Source organism: Lissotriton vulgaris, chromosome 9 (assembly GCF_964263255.1).
Source record: "Lissotriton vulgaris chromosome 9, aLisVul1.2, whole genome shotgun sequence".
In the NCBI taxonomy this organism is placed as follows: Eukaryota; Metazoa; Chordata; class Amphibia; order Caudata; family Salamandridae; genus Lissotriton; species Lissotriton vulgaris.
In genome coordinates this window covers 414,236,095-414,256,215 of record NC_141697.1, presented here as the reverse complement: position 1 = coordinate 414,256,215, position 20,121 = coordinate 414,236,095, and the positions used below count along the sequence as shown (strand labels likewise).

The window sequence follows — 20,121 nt, the reverse complement described above, 5'->3', positions numbered from 1 at the left end:
GGGTAGAAGATTAGTGCCTACCTCAGTGGCTCACCTCTCTGATGCGCTAAGAGGGCCAGGTCAATTGACTAAGGAGATGCGTATCCCATTTTTGAGTGGTACAGTGACATATTGAATTAGTGGATGGAAGAATAAACCTCTCACTTTCCACTGCTTCTGCACATTTAATTGTGTCAAGGCCTTGGCCGCTATTTTGGCAAAAAGACACTTTATCCATGTTTCAGGCCGTCAATGTGCAGTCATGCCCGGTGTCGGTGTTTTCTTGCCGATCAACGTTTGCCCTTCAGATAAGGACATTGAAGTGAAAAATGATGTAGTTCTTGTATTATTTTGTGCCTAGATAATGAGGGATTCGGTGGCCATGAGCATATTAAATATAGAGAAGATAATTGCTTGCCATAAATCACACTTTTTGTGTAAGCTCATAAAAGCAACCCGGGGACTCCTTAATGCAAAACCTAGTGCCTAAAGGGTAAAGCTTTTGAACTGAGAGCTTCCAATTTAATGATGTTCTCTACTGAACGCAGCCAGTCTCCAATTTTGTCCTCTACAACGGACGAAACTCGCACAGTTCCCTTTTCCACTGCATTGGCAATGTAAATGACAATGCCATTTATTTATGATAAAAAAAAAAGTCATGAGCAAGGCCAATAGCTCTACCTTTAATAATGCCGAAACCATTGCATTGTAAATGCTTGTTTTTATACTGGCATGGAAAGAGTAGAACGTATTCAATTTGCAAGCTAAGCCAATGAGCATGTGCTGTAGGGCCAAAAGTGATCAAACTCAAATAGTCAAATGTCAGTCAGACCTCCAAACGTTAACAAATAGAGGTACTGATGAAGAAATCTGATACAGGAAACTGGAAACAGTCTGCCATCTGGGCTTGTAACTTAATATCATCAATCTAGAAACCGCCCATCTATTTAACATGAAAAACTATTGTCAAGTAAATCACTGGATTACTAGCTGTATTTATTTGCATGCAGCAGACAAGTAGTCAGCACTGAACAGCACAGTAAAAAAACAATACCAAACCAGCCTTAAAAATGCAATAGGTCTCGCCTTTCATTAAGTTAAAGCCATTTGCTTTGCTATACAATACCATTAGCAAAGCAAATAGCTTTAACTTAATAAAAGGTGACACCTGTTGTATTTTCAATGCGTGTTTTTAATACGCAATGTGGAGAAACACAGATTCCTTCCTTTAGGTGGGTAAATTTCTAGCGCAGAGGACGAGATAAATTAGCACACTGTTAACACGGACCACCATACACAGGTAGAGAGTAAGATGAGGTAACGGGGAAAAAAACACTGGCTGCTTCCCACGCCCCACGTCACGGTGTGACTCTGCGGATGAAGCTGTGGCAATAGAAACTCCGCCTCCCGGAGCCATCTGACAGGCTCGGGCGAGTACTGCGAAACGGCTCGTGAGGCGGAACCGCGAGACGGAGCTGGAAGCTTCGAGCTTCTAGAGCCTTCCAGACTGCTCGCGCAGGAGGGCGGCGGTTGGAGCTATCCAGCAGGCGGTGTCATTTATATAAATGAGAAGGGCTAGCTCACGGTTGCAGTCTGCACAAGACTACGGGAGTGACGGTATATAGTTGGAGTCTCACATTTAGCTGGGTCTTGTCCAAGAAAGGGATTACTGTAAATTCGGGTCTGGCAACAAACAAAAAGAGCACAATCGTAGGACGTTCTTAACCTTAGGAGCGTGCTGTTGAAGCCTTCAGTGGGAGTCTCCGTTACCGAAAGCCCTCGGTACTTCTTGGCCGGAAGGTGAGCAGGCATTTTTAGACATTGTATGGAAAAGTAGAACTTTTTTCTGTCCTTAATCGTTACGGAGGATTGTTGGGGGGCGGAGGGGTATTTGTAAGGCTTTCCTTATTCATAGTGCTAGAAGTTCATGGGAAAATGCCTTAGATGTTAGACTTGGTTTCACAATATACAATGGAATACGTTACTAGGAAATCTCGGACGCCTTTATAAATTCCCTTTCAAATTACGTTATACGATCCTTCCGTAGTGCTTGAACCGTGGATGGTATTCCCCACAGTTCACGCCCGTATTAAACATTTCAGGGGCGTGGGCGCTTTGTCACAATTCCTGTATGGTTAACAGTATACGTGAAACTTGCCGTACATTTTGCTGAACCTCGTCTGCAACAGAGCGTACTGGTGTACTTCATCCGAGTCTTTAGCAGGGTGTCTCTTAAACGCCGTATCTTGTTTTTCAAGAGACGTTAGTTTTCGATTGTTAGTACCGCAGGGGCGGCTGGTGACATTTGAAAGTGGTGGGGCGTAAACTAATTTGCATATTGCACCACAGCGATTGAGCGCAGCGAGCGAGCCCGAACCACCTTGCATCCATCCATACATCATTCATGCATCCACCCATCTATCCACCCACCCACCATCCATACATCATTCATGCATCCACCCATCCATCCATCATGCATCCACCCATCATGCATGCATGCATCCATACATCATTCATACATCCACCCATACATCCACCCACCCACCCTGCATCCATACATCATTCGTGCACCCACCCATCCATTATGCATCATGCATCCACCCATCATGCATGCATGCATCCATGCATCCACCCATCCATCCACCCACCCACCCTGCATACATCATTCATTCATGCATCCACCCATCCATCCATCCATCATGCATCCGCCCATCATGTATGCATGCATCCATACATCATTCATGCATCCACCCATCCATCCTGCATCCATACATCATTCATTCATGCACCCACCCATCCATCCACCCATCCATCCATCCATCCATCCAGCATCCACCGATCATGCATGCATCCATCCATACATCATTCATGTATCCCCCCATCCATCCATCCATCCATCCACCCACCCATCCATCCATCCACCCACCCATCCTGCATCCATACATCATTCATTCATGCATCCATCCATCCATCCATCATGCATCATGCATCCACCCATCATGCATGCATCCATGCATCCACCCATCCACCCACCCACCCACCCTGCATACATCATTCATTCATGCATCCACCCATCATGCATCCACCCATCATGCATGCATGCATCCATACATCCACCCATCCATCCACCCACCCACCCATCCTGCATCCATACATCATTCATGCACCCACCCATCCATCCATCATACATCATGCATCCACCCATCATGCATGCATCCATGCATCCACCCATCGATCCACCCACCCACCCTGCATACATCATTCATTCATGCATCCACCCATCCATCCATCCATCATGCATCCGCCCATCATGTATGCATGCATCCATACATCATTCATGCATCCACCCATCCATCCACCCAACCATCCTGCATCCATACATCATTCATTCATTCATGCACCCACCCATCCATCCACCCATCCATCCATCCATCATGCATCCACCCATCATGCATCGATCCATACATCATTCATGCATCCACCCATCCATCCATCCATCCACCCACCCATCCATCCTGCATCCATACATCATTCATTCATGCATCCATCCATCCATCCATCATGCATCCACCCATCATGCAAGCATCCATCCATACATCATTCAGGCATCCATCCATCCATCCACCCATCCATCCAACAAGTCCCCCAAAACAACTGACTTAGGGGGACTTGATTTAATTTTCAGGCACGTAAATAACATTCCTGTAAACATTGTAAAAACATCTAGACGTTTGTTCAACTGAACACACTCTAGGACGCTGAATCCATCACACTGAGATTCTGTCACGATAAGGAAGACCCTCCGGCGATTCCAATACAAGAACTTCACGAAGTGTAAACACAGCACACATTACTTCTGCAGTAGTTATTTTTTAAAACATTATGGCAGGATTAAAATAATGGATCTGGTGGCAGAGTAGATAACTTCAAAATGTTTCTGACGTGTTCCTTTCAGTCACCACAAATGTGTAGAGAGTCACGGCCGGCATGAATCCGGGTGGTACGCGCGAGGGGGGGGGGGGGGGGGCGAGGGTGTATTTAATTACATTTTTACAAACAAATAAACTTACCAGGGTGAGGAATCTCCTCTGCCGGTCCCACCGCGCATCCCGTCTCCGAGTCCTCTCATGGCAAGTGGCAAATCATGAGTCTGGATGTGACTCAAGGGCAGCTACTCAACTGTATCCTGCCTGTTGACAGGGCATGTGGCGGCCATACGTCACCGCCCGTGCAGGATGCTATCTTCAGGCTCCTGTACTACATTAGGCATGCGCAGCATGCCTAATGTAATGTCAATGGAGGGGGGGGGGGGGGGGGGGGGGGCTGAAATTAAGAGCGCCCCTTGCAGTTGCGCAGTCGGAGTCTGCTGGACTCCTGCTGCTCTCGCCTGGTGCACGTTTGTAGTGGAATGACGACTGACTGTGCTCATGCGCAGTTGAATCTGTGAAGCAGCTGCCAGCACAGGCAGGAAATGTAAACAGACGAATTTCGTCTGCCGTCTGTTTACATTTCCTGCTGTCCGTGGGCAGTTTTGCTTGTTGAATCTGCCTAGTGGGGCGCTGCCCCGACGCCCCTATGGACCAGCCGCCCCGGTTAAAGTTATATGTACGAGGCTACGAGATGTTGAATCCAGCGAGAACACATGAATTAAAATGCGATGTACTGCCATTTTCAGGGGCAGGCTACCTACCGCTCCAGCATCCGAGCTTTCAGTTGAGAAGTGGGTACTCGCGGTGCAGTACATTGCATGACCCACTGGGCAGGTAATGCGATGGCCCAATAACTAACGATCGTTGTTACTTTTAATTGCTGAGTATTGGCTAGTTTGCTCCGAATTACAGCTTTCCATAATCAACATCGTTGCCCTCGTGTTTTAACGTAAGGGATTGCATTGCCTTTTAACTAGTGAAAGTCCTGTTATTGTAGGCATAAGCCACCGCTAGCGATTAGTGAACGCTCTACTGTTGTGGCGCGTGTATCTCTTGCCTACTGAATGGTGGCTTGGCCCACATCAAGACATAGGTGACCCATCCTGATCGTGCTCTTCTTGCGACGAGAGATGTTTAAAGGTAATTTTAATTCTTTTTCAGATGCCCGAAGAGTGCAAGAAAGATCTGGCAATGGAGGAGGAGGTGGAGACATTTGCCTTTCAGGCTGAAATCGCTCAGTTGATGTCATTGATCATAAACACTTTCTATTCCAACAAAGAGATCTTCCTGCGGGAACTTATTTCCAACTCGTCCGATGTAAGTCTTGCTTGCTTACTAAAATGTTGGCTATTTTTGGTTATGTTTATGGTCTTACAGTTAATTTGACCATATTCCCTTATTTCCAGGCACTGGATAAAATTCGCTACGAAAGCTTGACTGATCCAAGCAAGTTGGATTCTGGAAAAGATTTAAAGATTGAGCTTATTCCCAACAAACAAGAACGCACCCTGACAATTATAGATACGGGCATTGGTATGACCAAAGCCGACCTCATCAATAATCTGGGCACCATCGCCAAATCCGGAACCAAGGCTTTCATGGAGGCGTTGCAGGCAGGCGCAGATATTTCCATGATAGGTCAGTTCGGCGTCGGTTTCTATTCGGCATATCTAGTGGCGGAGAAGGTATGCGTGATCACAAAGCACAACGACGATGAACAGTATGCTTGGGAGTCGTCGGCCGGAGGATCATTCACTGTCCAAATTGACACTGGTAAGTAACTTGTATTTGTGGGCATAATTTGAACTCTATTAAGAGCCTTTACCAATGCTCCCATCGAAATGACACTTTACAATAATTTGTAGTTGGTATTCTCCACCTGTCCTTCAGTTAGCCTCTTTACATTTCCTGTATGCTGGTACTTGCTCCTAACAATTTTAAATTCTTCAATTGCTGCTGTACTAGAACTGGATATTTGGGATGTATGACGTTACAACGCATACTTTTACAACGCAACATCCATTACAACGCACGCCATTACAACACATTTTTTAAAACTACCTTTACAACCCATTACATTACAACGCATACTACCTTTACAACGCATACCATTAAATTGCATGTATGGTAAGTATTGGATAGTGTAGGGGTAAAAATTACTATTCTAAATCCAGGGGGGTGCAACAGTAGGGTAAGTGTTGGATAGTGTAAGGGTACTATGCGTTGTAATGGTATGCATTGTAATGACTGTGTTGTAATGACATGTGTTGTAGTGGTATGCGTTGTAGTGTCATGCGTCGTAATGGCATGCGTTGTAATGGATGTTGCGTTGTAAAAGTTTTGTAGTAATGGTAGTGCGTTGTAAAGGTTGTTTCCTGGATATTTGCATACTTTATTATTACTTTGTGGTATCTGACTAACAAGTTGCTAAAAACATTCGAGTTATTACGATTCGCTTTGTATTTTTTGTGTTAGCCGCTGCACCCTCAACGCAAATCTTTTAGGCCCGTTGCTTTCAGGAAATGCTTCCTCCGCACTTTTCAATGCGTGTATAATCCAAAGCCTTCCTGATCACACGTCTGCTCAGACGCTCTCCTTGTTCCATGCCAAACTTGTTCGATTACAAGACAGACTTCTTCACATTCATATATCCCTAGCACTACATATTGGTTTCTTGACCATCTTCTGTGATGCTCTTAGCCCTACCCCTGCCACCAACCACACTCCTACCGCTGTATATTTTTGTTTATCTCAAGGCACAGAACAAAGGAGGTGCCCGCAGGGTGAATGCATTATACCATCTCTTTTTATATTTAATTAGTGTTTTATAGAGTGCGAACGTGGTCCGTTAGGGTATCTGAGTGCTTTACAGGGATAACACATATACAAGTATAAAATAGTCAAATAAAAAAAAAGCATAAGTAGGAGTCGGAGGAGATGAAACATTTGGGAATAACAGGGTGTATACAATGTTTAGGTCATATTGCAGAAAAATCCAGCACATACATTTGTGAGAATACAGGTCAGTACAAGATGGATAGCAGCCAATCAGTCTAAACTCTAGCAGCAACAAAAATAGGCAAATCCACTGAGCGGTGTGTGCAATGCATGATTTATGGGAGAAATGTACCCATTAGGAAAGTTTTGGCCTCCTTTTTAAATATTGACTAAGAGGGAATATTTTTGATGGCAGCGAGTTCCAGATTCTTGGTGTGGCCCCAGAGACAGCACAATTTTACGTTTTTTCCTTTTGAAAGTGGGGAGGCTGGAGCACAATGTCTGGCGAACCTGGAGTTTCTGGCTCCTCCAGAAACCATGATTTTCTGGGCGAGATATGCTGGGGATTTTGTGTATAGTGCTTTGTGGGTGATACATGCCAGTATGAGTTGGATTCTGGCTTCACGAGGAAGTCAGTTCAGCGCCTTCAGATGCGGTGAAATGTAGTCAAATTTTTTTGAGCCTGTTAAGAGTCTGGCAGCGGCGTTGAGGCAAGCTTTTAGGGGGGTCGTGGAGATCTTGGGCAGGCCTGAAAGGGTTGAGCATCCATATTCGATTCTGGAGATAACTAATGCCTGGACTGCCATTGTTAGGTCAGAGGCATCAAGGATAGGTTTTAGTTTCCTCAGGTAGCTTAGGTGAATCCTGGCAGTTTTAGCCATCAAATTGATGTTGACTCGCATATTCAGTTGCTGTCCAGGGTTATGACAAGAGGTTTGCTAGATTCCACTATGGACGGTGTGCAGTTTAGTGCTGTGATCGACTTGGTCCATTCCTGGATGCCAGTGTTACTGTTAGGGAGGGACATTAGAAGGAACTCAGTTTTTTGTGCATTTAGTTTGAGCTGGTTGCAGGCGATCCATTGAACAGTCAGCTTTAAAAAAATACAAGCTTCTCGTACAAGTTCATGGTAGAAAGTCTACCATGCACTTGTACGGGAAATTTGTATTTTTGTTTTAGAATAAAGTACGTTCAGAGTTAATGACTTCCCATGAACCCATTGTGCAGGTTTTTGTTTCTTTGAAGGATTCGGCTGAAATGTCGCTCTCAGACAAGTAAGTCGGCTGTTGCAAGACTAAGCTCTTGTACATTCTCCAGCGTGGGATTTTGTTTAATTCACTTAAAAAAAAACTATCACGTTCTTTTTGTAGGTGAACCTCTGGGTCGAGGAACCAAGGTAGTCCTACATTTAAAGGAAGATCAGACAGAATACTTGGAGGATAGAAGAATCAAAGAGATTGTGAAGAAGCACTCCCAATTCATTGGATATCCTATCACACTTTTTGTAAGTATTCATACATTTTCCAAACCATTTAAACTGAAGTGATGCCTAAACTGTTAAACTGACTGGGACTAGATGTATTTGCCAGGTATCCCATTAAGTTGCCAGAGAATGCTCTTCAATGTTTCCATTTTAGACCCAGTCTTTAAGCATGCCTACGTGTACGGTTGTTTCAATTTTTATTTTGTTTGAAAGGCTTGGAAACTGTCGGAGTACCACTGGCACCTGAATATGACGGAAACAGCTATTGTCGTTTTTTTCATGTGTTCTTTTATGCTATGTGATTAACCACATTCATGTATATGTAGATATATTTTGTAGCATTCGATTTTTCCTAACGCTGCAACTGGAAATTAAACATGGTTTTGAGTAATCAAAAATGCTTGAATACAAATTGTGTGTACATATTTGCAAGATCATGGTTGGATGCTATTGTAACTCTTTTACATCTTATTGGTCTTTGCTCCACCACTTGCACTAGAAGTGTTCCCAACTCTGCGACCCCAATTAAACATACATTGAAGTCACTACTATTTAAATGAGAGCATTACAAATGTATTTTAGTACAGCATGTGCCTTAATTAAATCTTTATTTTTGTCTTCATGGCCCGAGTAAAAAGCATAGTTACTATTCTTCCTCCTCTCTCTTGTAGGTCGAGAAGGAGCGTGATAAAGAGATAAGTGATGACGAAGCTGAAGAAGAAAAGGAGGAAAAAGAAGAGAAGGAGGATAAAACTGAAGATAAGCCAGAAATAGAGGATGTTGGTTCTGATGAAGAAGAGGATGAAAAGAAGGCTGGCAAAAAGAAAACCAAAAAGATTAAGGAAAAATATATCGACCAGGAAGAACTCAACAAAACCAAGCCTATTTGGACCAGAAACCCAGATGATATTACTAATGAAGAATATGGTGAATTCTACAAAAGTCTCACCAACGACTGGGAAGATCATTTGGCGGTGAAGGTAAACTGTTTGAATCTGTTGATTTATAGATCGCCCTTGCATATGTCTAATGGCCTTCATTCCGTTTATTTTAATATTTCCTTGTGGGTTCCTAGCTTTCAAACGCTATTTTGGTTGTGTTTTCATGAGCTACTCAGTCAAATTAAATTTTATGGCTGCTGTGGATTGTGACTTCCTCAATCAAAACACTACACTACGTATGGTGCCCATTGCCAGCACAACGCACTTTTAAACCGGTGTAAATCAGCATTTGGCATATAAAGGTAAATGTGTGTGTGTATATGTATTTTTTTGCAGCACTTCTCTGTTGAAGGCCAGTTAGAATTCAGAGCTCTGCTGTTTGTTCCAAAACGTGCTCCATTTGACCTTTTTGAAAACCGGAAGAAGAAGAATAATATAAAGTTGTATGTGCGTAGAGTGTTTATAATGGACAACTGCGAGGATCTGATACCTGAATACTTGAGTAAGTATTTATATGACCCTACTCTGTTGATTAAAGTAAGCCAATAACTCTTGTTAATCCCTAAATGATAATGATGGCAAGCTGGAGCTGATTTGAAAGTGGTCAATAGGTGTAGGTTGGTGATCTGGTGGTAACGCGTCCGAGTTTCAAATGACTTAAATGGCATGGTTTCAGGAAGACAGAGTTTAAATCTTGAACAGTTTATCAAAGTATAATTGCAGATATGAAAATAGTGTCTTAACAAGAAGTAATTTAAAATTCAGCATATTTAGAAGATGTTAACTTCCTGATTTCTCGGATTAAGTACAATTTCAACATATTTGATATATGAGCTATGGCTGCTCATACACTTTTAATATGCAAGCAATGACCCTAAGTCGTATTGTTGTCCGGGGCAAGTTTTCAAGTTAATTTTGTCGCTGGACAAGCAGGCACAACCACGTGCAGCACAAAGTCTAAGCAGTTCACATTATAGACCTGTGTAAGTTGTTTGTATGCTACTAAGGCAACTTATGTATCTGTAAGTTTTTTCAAACTAATGATGTAATTTATTAATTAATGCAAAGCCTCTGATATTAACAAGACTAATGAAACACCGTGAACTCTGCTTACAGTGGTTTCAGTAAAAATAAAAACGTGTATTTGTTTGCAAAATTAAGTTTGAGGGTGTAGTTAAAGTACTCGCCGATTACATGCCGACACCTGTAAGCAATTTTGTAATTGTAAATGCAAACATTGCAACTGGAAGGAAAAAAGTGCTAGTAAACTGTTATGCAACTAGAGATACCATTTAAGGTATTGTTTAATAAAACATGTTAGATGCATACTGATATGTAAAAATAAAAAGGACAATTACTGCAAACGCATTATGGGCAACATGTAGGTAAATTGGGGGGGGGTGTTGGGAGGGGAGCCTACATTCTTACAGAAGGGTCTTGCATGATTATCAGGAACGAACACGTTTACAGACGTAGGTCTGGAAATGATATCCCTTGCCCATCTGTGCCTAATACCTGCTTACGAAAACATGCTGGATTGCAAATTCACTTTCCCTATACATAGTAAGTTCTCCATCCCAGTGGCGTAATAGGCCCCCTCTGCCCCCAGGGTGGGTGGGTCCCCAAGCTCCGAGCGGCCCCATCAGCACAGTACTCTGGCCGGAAATCTCCAGTTTGAGTCCGGAGGGGTTTTGTTACGCCAGTTCTCCCTCTTAAAATAAATTCTCCTTGCTCTCTTAAGAAGCATATTTCCAAACTTTTCCAGTGTTGAAAGGAGCAGGAGTAATACCCTTTAACATACAATTTCATGTGTGTATTTGGTGGGAATTTTAACTGTGGAACTACTTCCTCACCCTGAAAAAGTGTATTTTCTGATAGCATTATAACACAAATATTTGAGCTAGGCTTGACCCCAATCTGAACATGACTAACTGTGTATTTGACGCTAACTAAATAGTCCAGAATTTGGCTGGTCTTCTAAATGGCAAGAAATAGTGACTTGTAGTTGGCGGGTAAAGAATTTAAAGCAGGTAACACTGCACTATTTTGTTTTAAAGTCAACATTTTGTTCCTTTTAAACTTTGTGGTATTCAGAATTACATACGGCTGTTCGCTTTTTAAAAAAAATACTTTTTTTGGTACCTTGTGTACGCACAACCACGTTCCTTCCCTCTTGGTAGGTGTGTAAAATGTACAGTTGATGGTTATCTGGTCCAAAACATATTTTTAAAACGATGCTATTAAGAATTTTTATTCAAGTTTCTTCAGACTGATCTGTGTTATCTTTATTATTGAAATGGGGCTTGTGTGAGGTATTTCTGTAGTAAGTTGCATATTTCTTTTGTTGCTAAACAGCAACATAGTTTACAGATGAATATGTGCTTATGCTGTTCTTGGATAAAGGGTGAACTTAAGGCAGACTCGTAAAAGATTTCAATTTTATCTTTGAAAAGGATTTTCCATTTGCTATAGCCAAAATATATTTCCGCCAGAAAAATACATTTTTCATTTGTATGAATAAGAAGGGAGATGACATATAATCTAATTTTGCTGCATATAAATGTTTATTTGGCCCAGTAAATTTAGAGCAACCATTCAAGCTGTAATCCAGGAATTCTATTTGCAATGTTTTTCTTCATCCAACTTTGTAATGCTTGCAAATCCTTCTTGTCATTCTTTTGAAAGATTTCATACGAGGTGTCGTGGACTCGGAGGATCTTCCTCTTAATATTTCTCGTGAGATGTTGCAGCAGAGCAAGATTCTTAAAGTTATTAGAAAGAACATAGTCAAAAAGTGCTTGGAACTTTTCACTGAATTGACAGAGGATAAAGATAACTATAAAAAGTTCTATGAACAGTTTTCCAAAAACCTTAAGGTAAGACATTTTGCCAGTTTCAAACTAGATGGATGTAGTAGTTTTCATGTTAAAGCACAATTATTTTGGGTATGACTCATTAGGGGCAACTAACTTATCAGTTGACTGTCGGTTGATGCAGACTGGCAAGGGACGGTCCTACCCTTTCATAAGCATGTGCTCTACTTGAGTTTTTACTAATTAAAAAGGTGCACACACTAAGGCTGCCTTATTACCTTATGGCATCCCTTTTCCATGCATGCTTGTTTCGAAATGTTATTTCTCAAAGTGATGGGAATTCCACGAAATCGAAATGTTTACAACCCATTTAGAAACTAGCGTAAGTCCAGACAAAGGGCGGCTTTCAAAAAAAATGTCTTGGACTTTTTTGTTGAATTTTGGAAGTACTGAATCTTCATTTGGGGGGCGGGGTGGGTGGGTGGGTGAACTATCTTGCACCATTTTCCCCTTGTCACACACAAATTGCATCTTGCGATTGCTAATATTGTTGGCCTATGTGAATGCATTTTTTTTCTTTTTAGTTAACCTCACCTGGCCTCCAAAGTACAAGGGTTGAGATAGGTGTTAAATATTGTTTGAATTAAAATGTGAACATTGACTTACATCGGCCATGATTCTATCCTCGCACAGTGCAGCCAGTCTGACCATCCATTTTTCTTTTGTCTTACCTGGCAAATAGAAGGTGTCCTTCCCACATGCTTCCTCTAAACATTAACATTAGTTCTTATTTCTTTGAGATGCGGAATCGCATAATATACCCCACGGTAATCCATTCGATCTCACCTTTTCTTACCACTACATTATGCTCCCGGTTTTCTTAAATTTGTCTTTAGCTCTATTCCCTCACTTTTCATCCTTAAAAGCATTGTCATTGCACGTCCTCATTCGGAAAGCCATATGCATGATCAAAAATGTGCAAGTTTGAGTATCTGCTGCAGTGTTTAAGTCAAGGGACATCGCTTCAGTTCCCAAGTAAACAGGGCCCTCTTTTTCTTTTGGACCCCTCTAGAGCACTTAAAGGTGTGCATTAATTGCATCATAACAATGTCGTTACTACCACTCTAGCTAAAGTGGGGATCAACTTGCCAACGTCTCATTAATGGACTATGACAGATTTGTGTGAGTGTTGCATGGACCCTGGAATACTATTGAGTTCTTGACTGCCTTATAGAGCAAGCTTAATCAATTGTGTCATAAAGTCTGCATCATTCTGTTCTTTAATTTACCTTGCAGCTTGGCATTCATGAAGATTCACAGAATCGTAAAAAACTTTCTGAGTTGCTCAGGTTTCATACCTCAACCTCTGGTGACGAAATGGTGTCTCTTGCCGATTATGTGTCACGTGTGAAAGAAAACCAGAAGCACATTTACTACATCACTGGTAAGAGGCAATGGCGCACATTGTTTTGACAAGTTAATTAGTTTCCAAATTCCTGTATAGAAAATGTTATTTACTTACTCTACAGGTGAAACCCGTGATCAGGTATCTCACTCTGCTTTTGTGGAGAGACTACGTAAGCATGGTTTGGAGGTTATTTACATGACTGAACCCATTGATGAATACTGTGTTCAGCAGCTTAAGGAGTTTGAAGGAAAGACATTGGTCTCTGTGACTAAAGAGGGTTTGGAGCTTCCTGAAGACGAAGAAGAAAAGAAAAAGCAAGAGGAGAAAAAAGCAAAATATGAAAGTCTCTGTAAAGTAATGAAGGATATTCTTGAAAAGAAAGTGGAAAAGGTATGTGTACTTGCTTAAGACATTTGAGGCTCTATCCAAGTGTTACCTTTTAACAATGATTTGCACGAAAAAACCTGTCAGATTCTACTTTGGCGTTAGTTACATGGGGAGTCAATTAAACCATGTCAATTAAGTTAATGTTATTACAATATTCATCTTTAAATTGTTAGTTCATTTTTTTATTTATGTACATTTATTTTATATCAGCCATTTCTGCCCAACAAAATTCCCTTACTACCTCTGTACATTACTGATCCCTTCGCCCAAGAAGCTCAATGCTACCCACCCATACACTACTCTTCCCTGAACTCTTACCCCAACAAAATTAATCCTAATATTTATTAATCTCATTGCCATTAATATTCCAATCACCTTTTTTTAATGTGAATATTAAATAACAATTTAAAATGTTTTAAACTAAAGTTCTTCTACAAATTATTAAAAACATTTGATATGTATGTATTGGGGGATGTATGTACATAACTAAACAAGTGTGTAGACCCACGAAGTCAAACATAGAAACCCTACCTGCAATATATGCACTGCAATCCCATTGTACTTAATAATGAAATATTAACACAACTAAAAAACTGATTTCTCCAGTGTCTGATATTCTGATATTCGCATGCAACATGGTTCCCTTTTTAGCACATTATATACACTTTTGGGCTAATTTCGAGGGTTTTAGTAACTGGACATGCAGTCATGTATGTTAATGGTCCATTTTAGTGGTGGAACAGCTTTGGTAATTTTGGAGTGGGGCTTACAATGCTCTTTAATCCTGCCCAAGTCAACTATCCATCCCTGACCGGAACAAAAAAAGACTCCACCCCAGTTGTGTCAACGTAGGTGGTCGACACTAAGCATTTTTCAGTGGTCCGTGGTAGTGAAAAAACTCTCTGCATACCTATCATTTAACCCGTTAAGTGCTGTGAACATTCGGCGGACGTCGCGTGCACTACCTCGCTAGTGCTGCGCACGTCCGCTGAACGTTCCGATTCCCCCCGCGCAATGGAACGTCCACAGTGGGGCGGAATTTGCGGCGCTCTTAACGGGTTAATTAAAGGCAGTGCTTCTTTTAGTCCAACTGGTAAAGCCTACAAAAACCTCTTGGTTTATGAATTTGGTAAGAATGTCTAAGATAGGGGCCCTATTTTTCATATTTTCCAGATCCCTTAAATTGGTTGCTTACAAGATGTCCCAGTAAAAAAGTAACCCCTTCAACCATTTGGTGTTGTTTAAAGCTTTTTTCATTAACTAGAATCTCACAAGCACTGTGTTATGAAATCGAGGGGAGGGGGGGGCTTGAGGGGGTATACTCTTGTTAATTTCCCATTGCATACATTGAACTTGTCCTCCATTATCATGCTATTCTTGAATAATGTACTCTAGGAAAGTCTTGCATAATCCAATAAAATGGGTTTAACATGATTCCATTTGTGGCTTGTTTATAGGTAGTTGTATCAAACCGTTTGGTTGAATCCCCATGTTGCATCGTGACAAGCACTTACGGATGGACTGCTAACATGGAAAGAATCATGAAGGCACAGGCGCTGAGAGACAACTCTACAATGGGTTATATGGCAGCGAAAAAACACCTGGAGATCAACCCTGAGCATTCCATCATTGAGACTCTACGACAGAAAGCAGAGGCAGATAAAAATGATAAATCTGTCAAGGATCTTGTTATTCTGCTGTATGAGACCGCACTGTTGTCTTCTGGATTTTCACTTGAGGATCCACAAACTCATGCTAACCGAATATACAGGATGATCAAACTTGGTTTAGGTAAAGTACCATTCATAAAGAATGTACCAACATTATTGTATTTGAGCACGTTGATAATTACTTCCTGAGCACCTCTGTTGCAGCTACATATGTAGTTAAAAGTGGTTGACCTGTATCTGTCCTGGGAGTGGGATCAATTAAATTGTTCATCACTCCCAAACCTTGTTTGCCTTTAATAAAGCTAGTCAATTATTTTTGGTCAGCGTATCAACTTAAATAGGAAAAAGAACCAATACAGCTGGTACTGGAAACTTTGGGGTTTAGAAGGTGATTCTGGAACCCACTTCATTATTTACAGTTGGGTAAAAAATCATTGTAGAAAAAAAAGGGTTTTGATAGTTTCACTAGTAACCTAATCATTACATCTCTGCAGGTATTGATGAAGATGATGTTCCTATGGATGACACCACACAAGTAACAGAGGAGATGCCTCCTCTAGAAGGTGATGATGAGGACTCTTCTCGAATGGAAGAAGTGGACTAAAACTTAATGTAAAGACTTTTATTTTTCAGAGGCGTTTTTTAAGTTTCTCCTTCAATATTCAGTGCATTTGATGGAAAATGCCACTTCTATGAAGGATGGACTGTTTCAAAGGTCATAAAAATTGTTTCTCAGTTTAAAGGCTGAAAAGTTGAAAGTTCACAAGGATTCTGTTTATGGGGGGGGGGGGGTAGAGTGAATGTACAGATTTGTTGTAATATTTTCTTACTATATTTGCACCCGAGACTCTTATGTTTATTGTACAGAGGTATGTTTAATTGAAGTTCAAAATAAATGTGATTGATTTTTGTCTGATTTGTTTTCTGTTTTCATATTACCATATTGCTTAACATTTCAGGCCCACTTCATTCTAGGTATCATGCCTTTTGATTTACTAGTTTAATGACAACCTAATGATTTCATTAATCATGCTTTGGAATTCCTGATTTGCAAAAATACTTGAGCTCTGCAGTTGCCCAAAGAGGTTACATACAGTCTTCCAGTAGTTGAAGACATAATTGTCAAACGCTATGATCTGGTGCAAAGTGGCATCCCCACGGTGATAAGTTCTTTTCTAAATATAGCCAAGCAATATAGATATGCTTTAGGTCTGCTTAACAAATGTATATATTATGGTGGGGAAAAAATATATATAATACTTAACATGTATACAGTTTTCATATAAGTTATATGATCAGAGATATGGGTCTGTTTATCAATTGTAATATGAAAGTCTGAGTTTCTAACTATCCTCAAATACAGGACTTGATACAACTTTAGATGTCAATATATTCTCATCGTACATGTGGACCATTTCTATGTATCTATATATTCATTAATCCTACTGTACACTGTCTCATCCTATAACTTTCTCAATATATCATTTACCTCCACTCTCAGACTCATCCCAAACCTCATTTTACTACCATGATCTCCAAAATAACCCTTTCCAGACATTTCTCTCTTCTGTCCTTCTTTTGCTCTCCCCCAACCTCATGTTACTACTATAATCTCCCAAATAACACTTTCTAGACTCTTCCCTCATGTAGTCCTCCTTTGACTCATTCCTAACTTCATTTTACTACTATAATCTCCATAATCATTTTCTAGAGACTTCCCTCATCTTACTCTGCCCAAGCCTCCTCCTACTACTATCATCCAAATAACACTTTCTAGACAGTTCCTCCTCTATCCCTCCTTTATCCTATTCCATCAAAAAGACTTGCATGTCCACCACTCAAATTAACAATGTATATTTCCCCATACGAATCCACCATTAAGAACGAGAAATGGCACAGGAAAGACTATGCTCTTATTTTTCCTACTTCAGGAATAAGATGCCAAGAACGGTGTTGTGCCATCTAAATGCCTTTCAAGCCATCCTCACAACAGCCTTTTGAGTCCAGTAAATCAGAAAAATGGTTACTGCTCTTCAAACTAACCCCCCGTGTTTTCTGCTCAGTCAGAAGAGCACATTTGCATTCTTCACTAAGAAGTCTTGGTACAAAAGGTACATATACCAAAAAAAAGTGGGCCATTGGAAATGTTCATAGAACGTTAGATTGGGCAGGGATTTTACTCTTTTGACTCCCTTGGGACTTGGCTTTTCCGTCTCCCGTCTGGTGGACGGAAGGAATATTTCTGCTCTTATTATTCTGTCAGGCCTATGCGCAGGAAGGTTGCTAGGTCAGGATTGTTGCGGGGTTTCCATTGATGTTCTAGTGTGGGGACAAACCGTTGGAGTAACCAGGCGCTTTACAAGCTAACTAATAATAATAATAAATAATCTACTCAGCAACAAGAAACTAAGCCGGGTTTCCTTGCACTTTTTCCACTGGCTCTAGAATTAGGATTCTGGTTAGTCTCTACATTTGCAGGTAGCACACTTTTTAATGGGCTGATCTGTAGTTGCAAAGGTACCTGCACTTTGTAGGTACAAATTTGTGGCCTCCACTTCAGATTGAAATCGGCACCTCGGGTTTTCACCAAGGTGATCCCAGTAGTTATGGCACACCTGTACAAGACTGGGACCTCTGTTTTCCCCTATCTAGAGGGGATCTATGACAGAATTTCGACAGACAGAATTTCGACCTACACAAATATCGGCGTAATTATATCGATAGCAAAAATATCGACGCCCTATGTACAACATGGTAAGTACCAAAATATCGAAAAAATAATATGGATGTTAAAAATATCGTTGTCAAATATATTGATTTTTTTTGGATTTAAAATAACATAAAAAATACTGTAAATAATACTTATTAATTACTTAAACATATTTAAATATATGTAATAATGGTAAAAAAAATAATAATACATATTTAATTTAAAAAATAATATTTAAAAATCATATATAATATATACTTACTTAACAATAATTACTATTCCCACTCCAGTGGGTGCAACAGTAGGGAAAACTGACCCTGAACCCTAAAAATACCCCTTTACCCAAAAACCTAAAACTGACCCTGAACCCTAAAAATCCCCCTTTACCCAAAAACTGAAAACTGACCCTGAACCCAAAAAATACCTCTTTACCCAAGAACTGAAAACTGACCCTGAACCCTAAAAATACCCCTTTACCCAAAAACTAAAAACTGACCCTGAACCCTAAAAATACCCCTTTACCCAAAAACTGAAAACTGACCCTGAACCCAAAAAATACCCCTTTACCCAAAAACTGAAAACTGACCCTGAACCCTAAAAATACCCCTTTACCCAAAAACTGAAAACTGACCCTGAACCCTAAAAATACCCCTTTACCCAAAAACTGAAAACTGACCCTGAATCCTAAAAATACCCCTTTACCCCAAAAACCAAAACTGACCCAGAACCCTAAAAATACCCCTTTACCCAAAAACCCAAAACTGACCCTAAACCCTAAAAATACTCCTTTACCCAAAATTAATTAATATTACAATTAAATTACTTCCCACCCTATTCCCCTATAAACCCACAACCCGCTCCAGTAGTAAAACATATAATTTAGTTAAAAATATACATAAATTATCAATTAATTATTCTATTAATCAAATAAAATAATTCATTGCCAATTATTATTTAATTGCAAAATAAATGAATCATTAAAATTTTTTATTTAATTACAAATAAATTACTTCCCACCCTATTCCCCTATAAACCCACAACCCGCTCCAGTAGTAAAACATATAATTGACTTAAAAATATACATAAATTATCAATTCATTAATCAATTAATCAATTAAAATAATTCATTGCCAATTAATATTTAATTGCAAAATAAATTATTCATTAAAAAATAATTATTTAATTACAAATAAATTACTTCCCACCCTATTCCCCTATAAACCCACAACCCGCTCCAGTAGTAAAACATATAATTTACTTAAAAATATACATAAATTATCAATTAATTAATCAATTAATCAATTAAAAGAATTCATTGCCAATTAATATTTAATTGCAAAATAAATTATTCATTAAAAAATAATTATTTAATTACAAATAAATTACTTCCCACCCTATTCTCCTATAAACCCACAACCCGCTCCAGTAGTAAAACATATAATTTACTTAAAAATATACATAAATTATCAATTAATTAATCAATTAATTAATTAAAATAATTCATTGCCAATTAATATTTAATTGCAAAATAAATTAATCATTAAAAAATTATTATTTAATTACAAATAAATTACTTCCCACCCTATTCCCCTAAAAACCCACAACCCGCTCTGGTAGTAAAACATATTATTTACTTTTATATATTTTTTATTTATAAAAACATATTAAACACATATTATAACAATTAATTTAAATACTTAACTAAAATTTCTAACACATATTAGTAAATCGAAATTACTTACATCGATATATATGCTATCGATATAAGTAATTTCGATATTACTTACCTTAGGGTCGATATTCTGGCCATCGATATTCTGGACATCGATATTCTGTCCCATCGATATTAGCAACTCGATATAAGTGTAAGTCGAAATTAAAAATTCGATATTTTGACTGTTTACCATCTAGAGGATTTGGCTGTCAAGGTGGGCTATCTACAGTCGGTGTAGAACCAACTAAACTTCCCGGCAACTGTGGATACAGCACTTCCTTTTTTATAGGAGTAGTGCAGGACACATCT

At 39.7% G+C, this 20,121-nt stretch overlaps 1 protein-coding gene across 1 annotated transcript; it reads left to right on the top strand.

Moving 5' to 3' along the window:
* The first annotated feature begins 1,396 nt into the window (after positions 1-1,396).
* LOC147690198 (heat shock protein HSP 90-alpha) lies at positions 1,397-16,762 on the top strand. The gene is made up of 11 exons (XM_086937824.1): positions 1,397-1,779; positions 5,070-5,225; positions 5,315-5,681; positions 8,057-8,190; positions 8,841-9,149; positions 9,447-9,612; positions 11,796-11,986; positions 13,220-13,367; positions 13,453-13,721; positions 15,176-15,509; positions 15,883-16,762. Exons 2-11 carry the CDS (start codon positions 5,070-5,072, stop codon positions 15,990-15,992), a joined length of 2,184 nt encoding a protein of 727 aa, XP_086793950.1. The 5' UTR covers positions 1,397-1,779; the 3' UTR covers positions 15,993-16,762.
* The last annotated feature ends 3,359 nt before the right edge of the window (positions 16,763-20,121 follow it).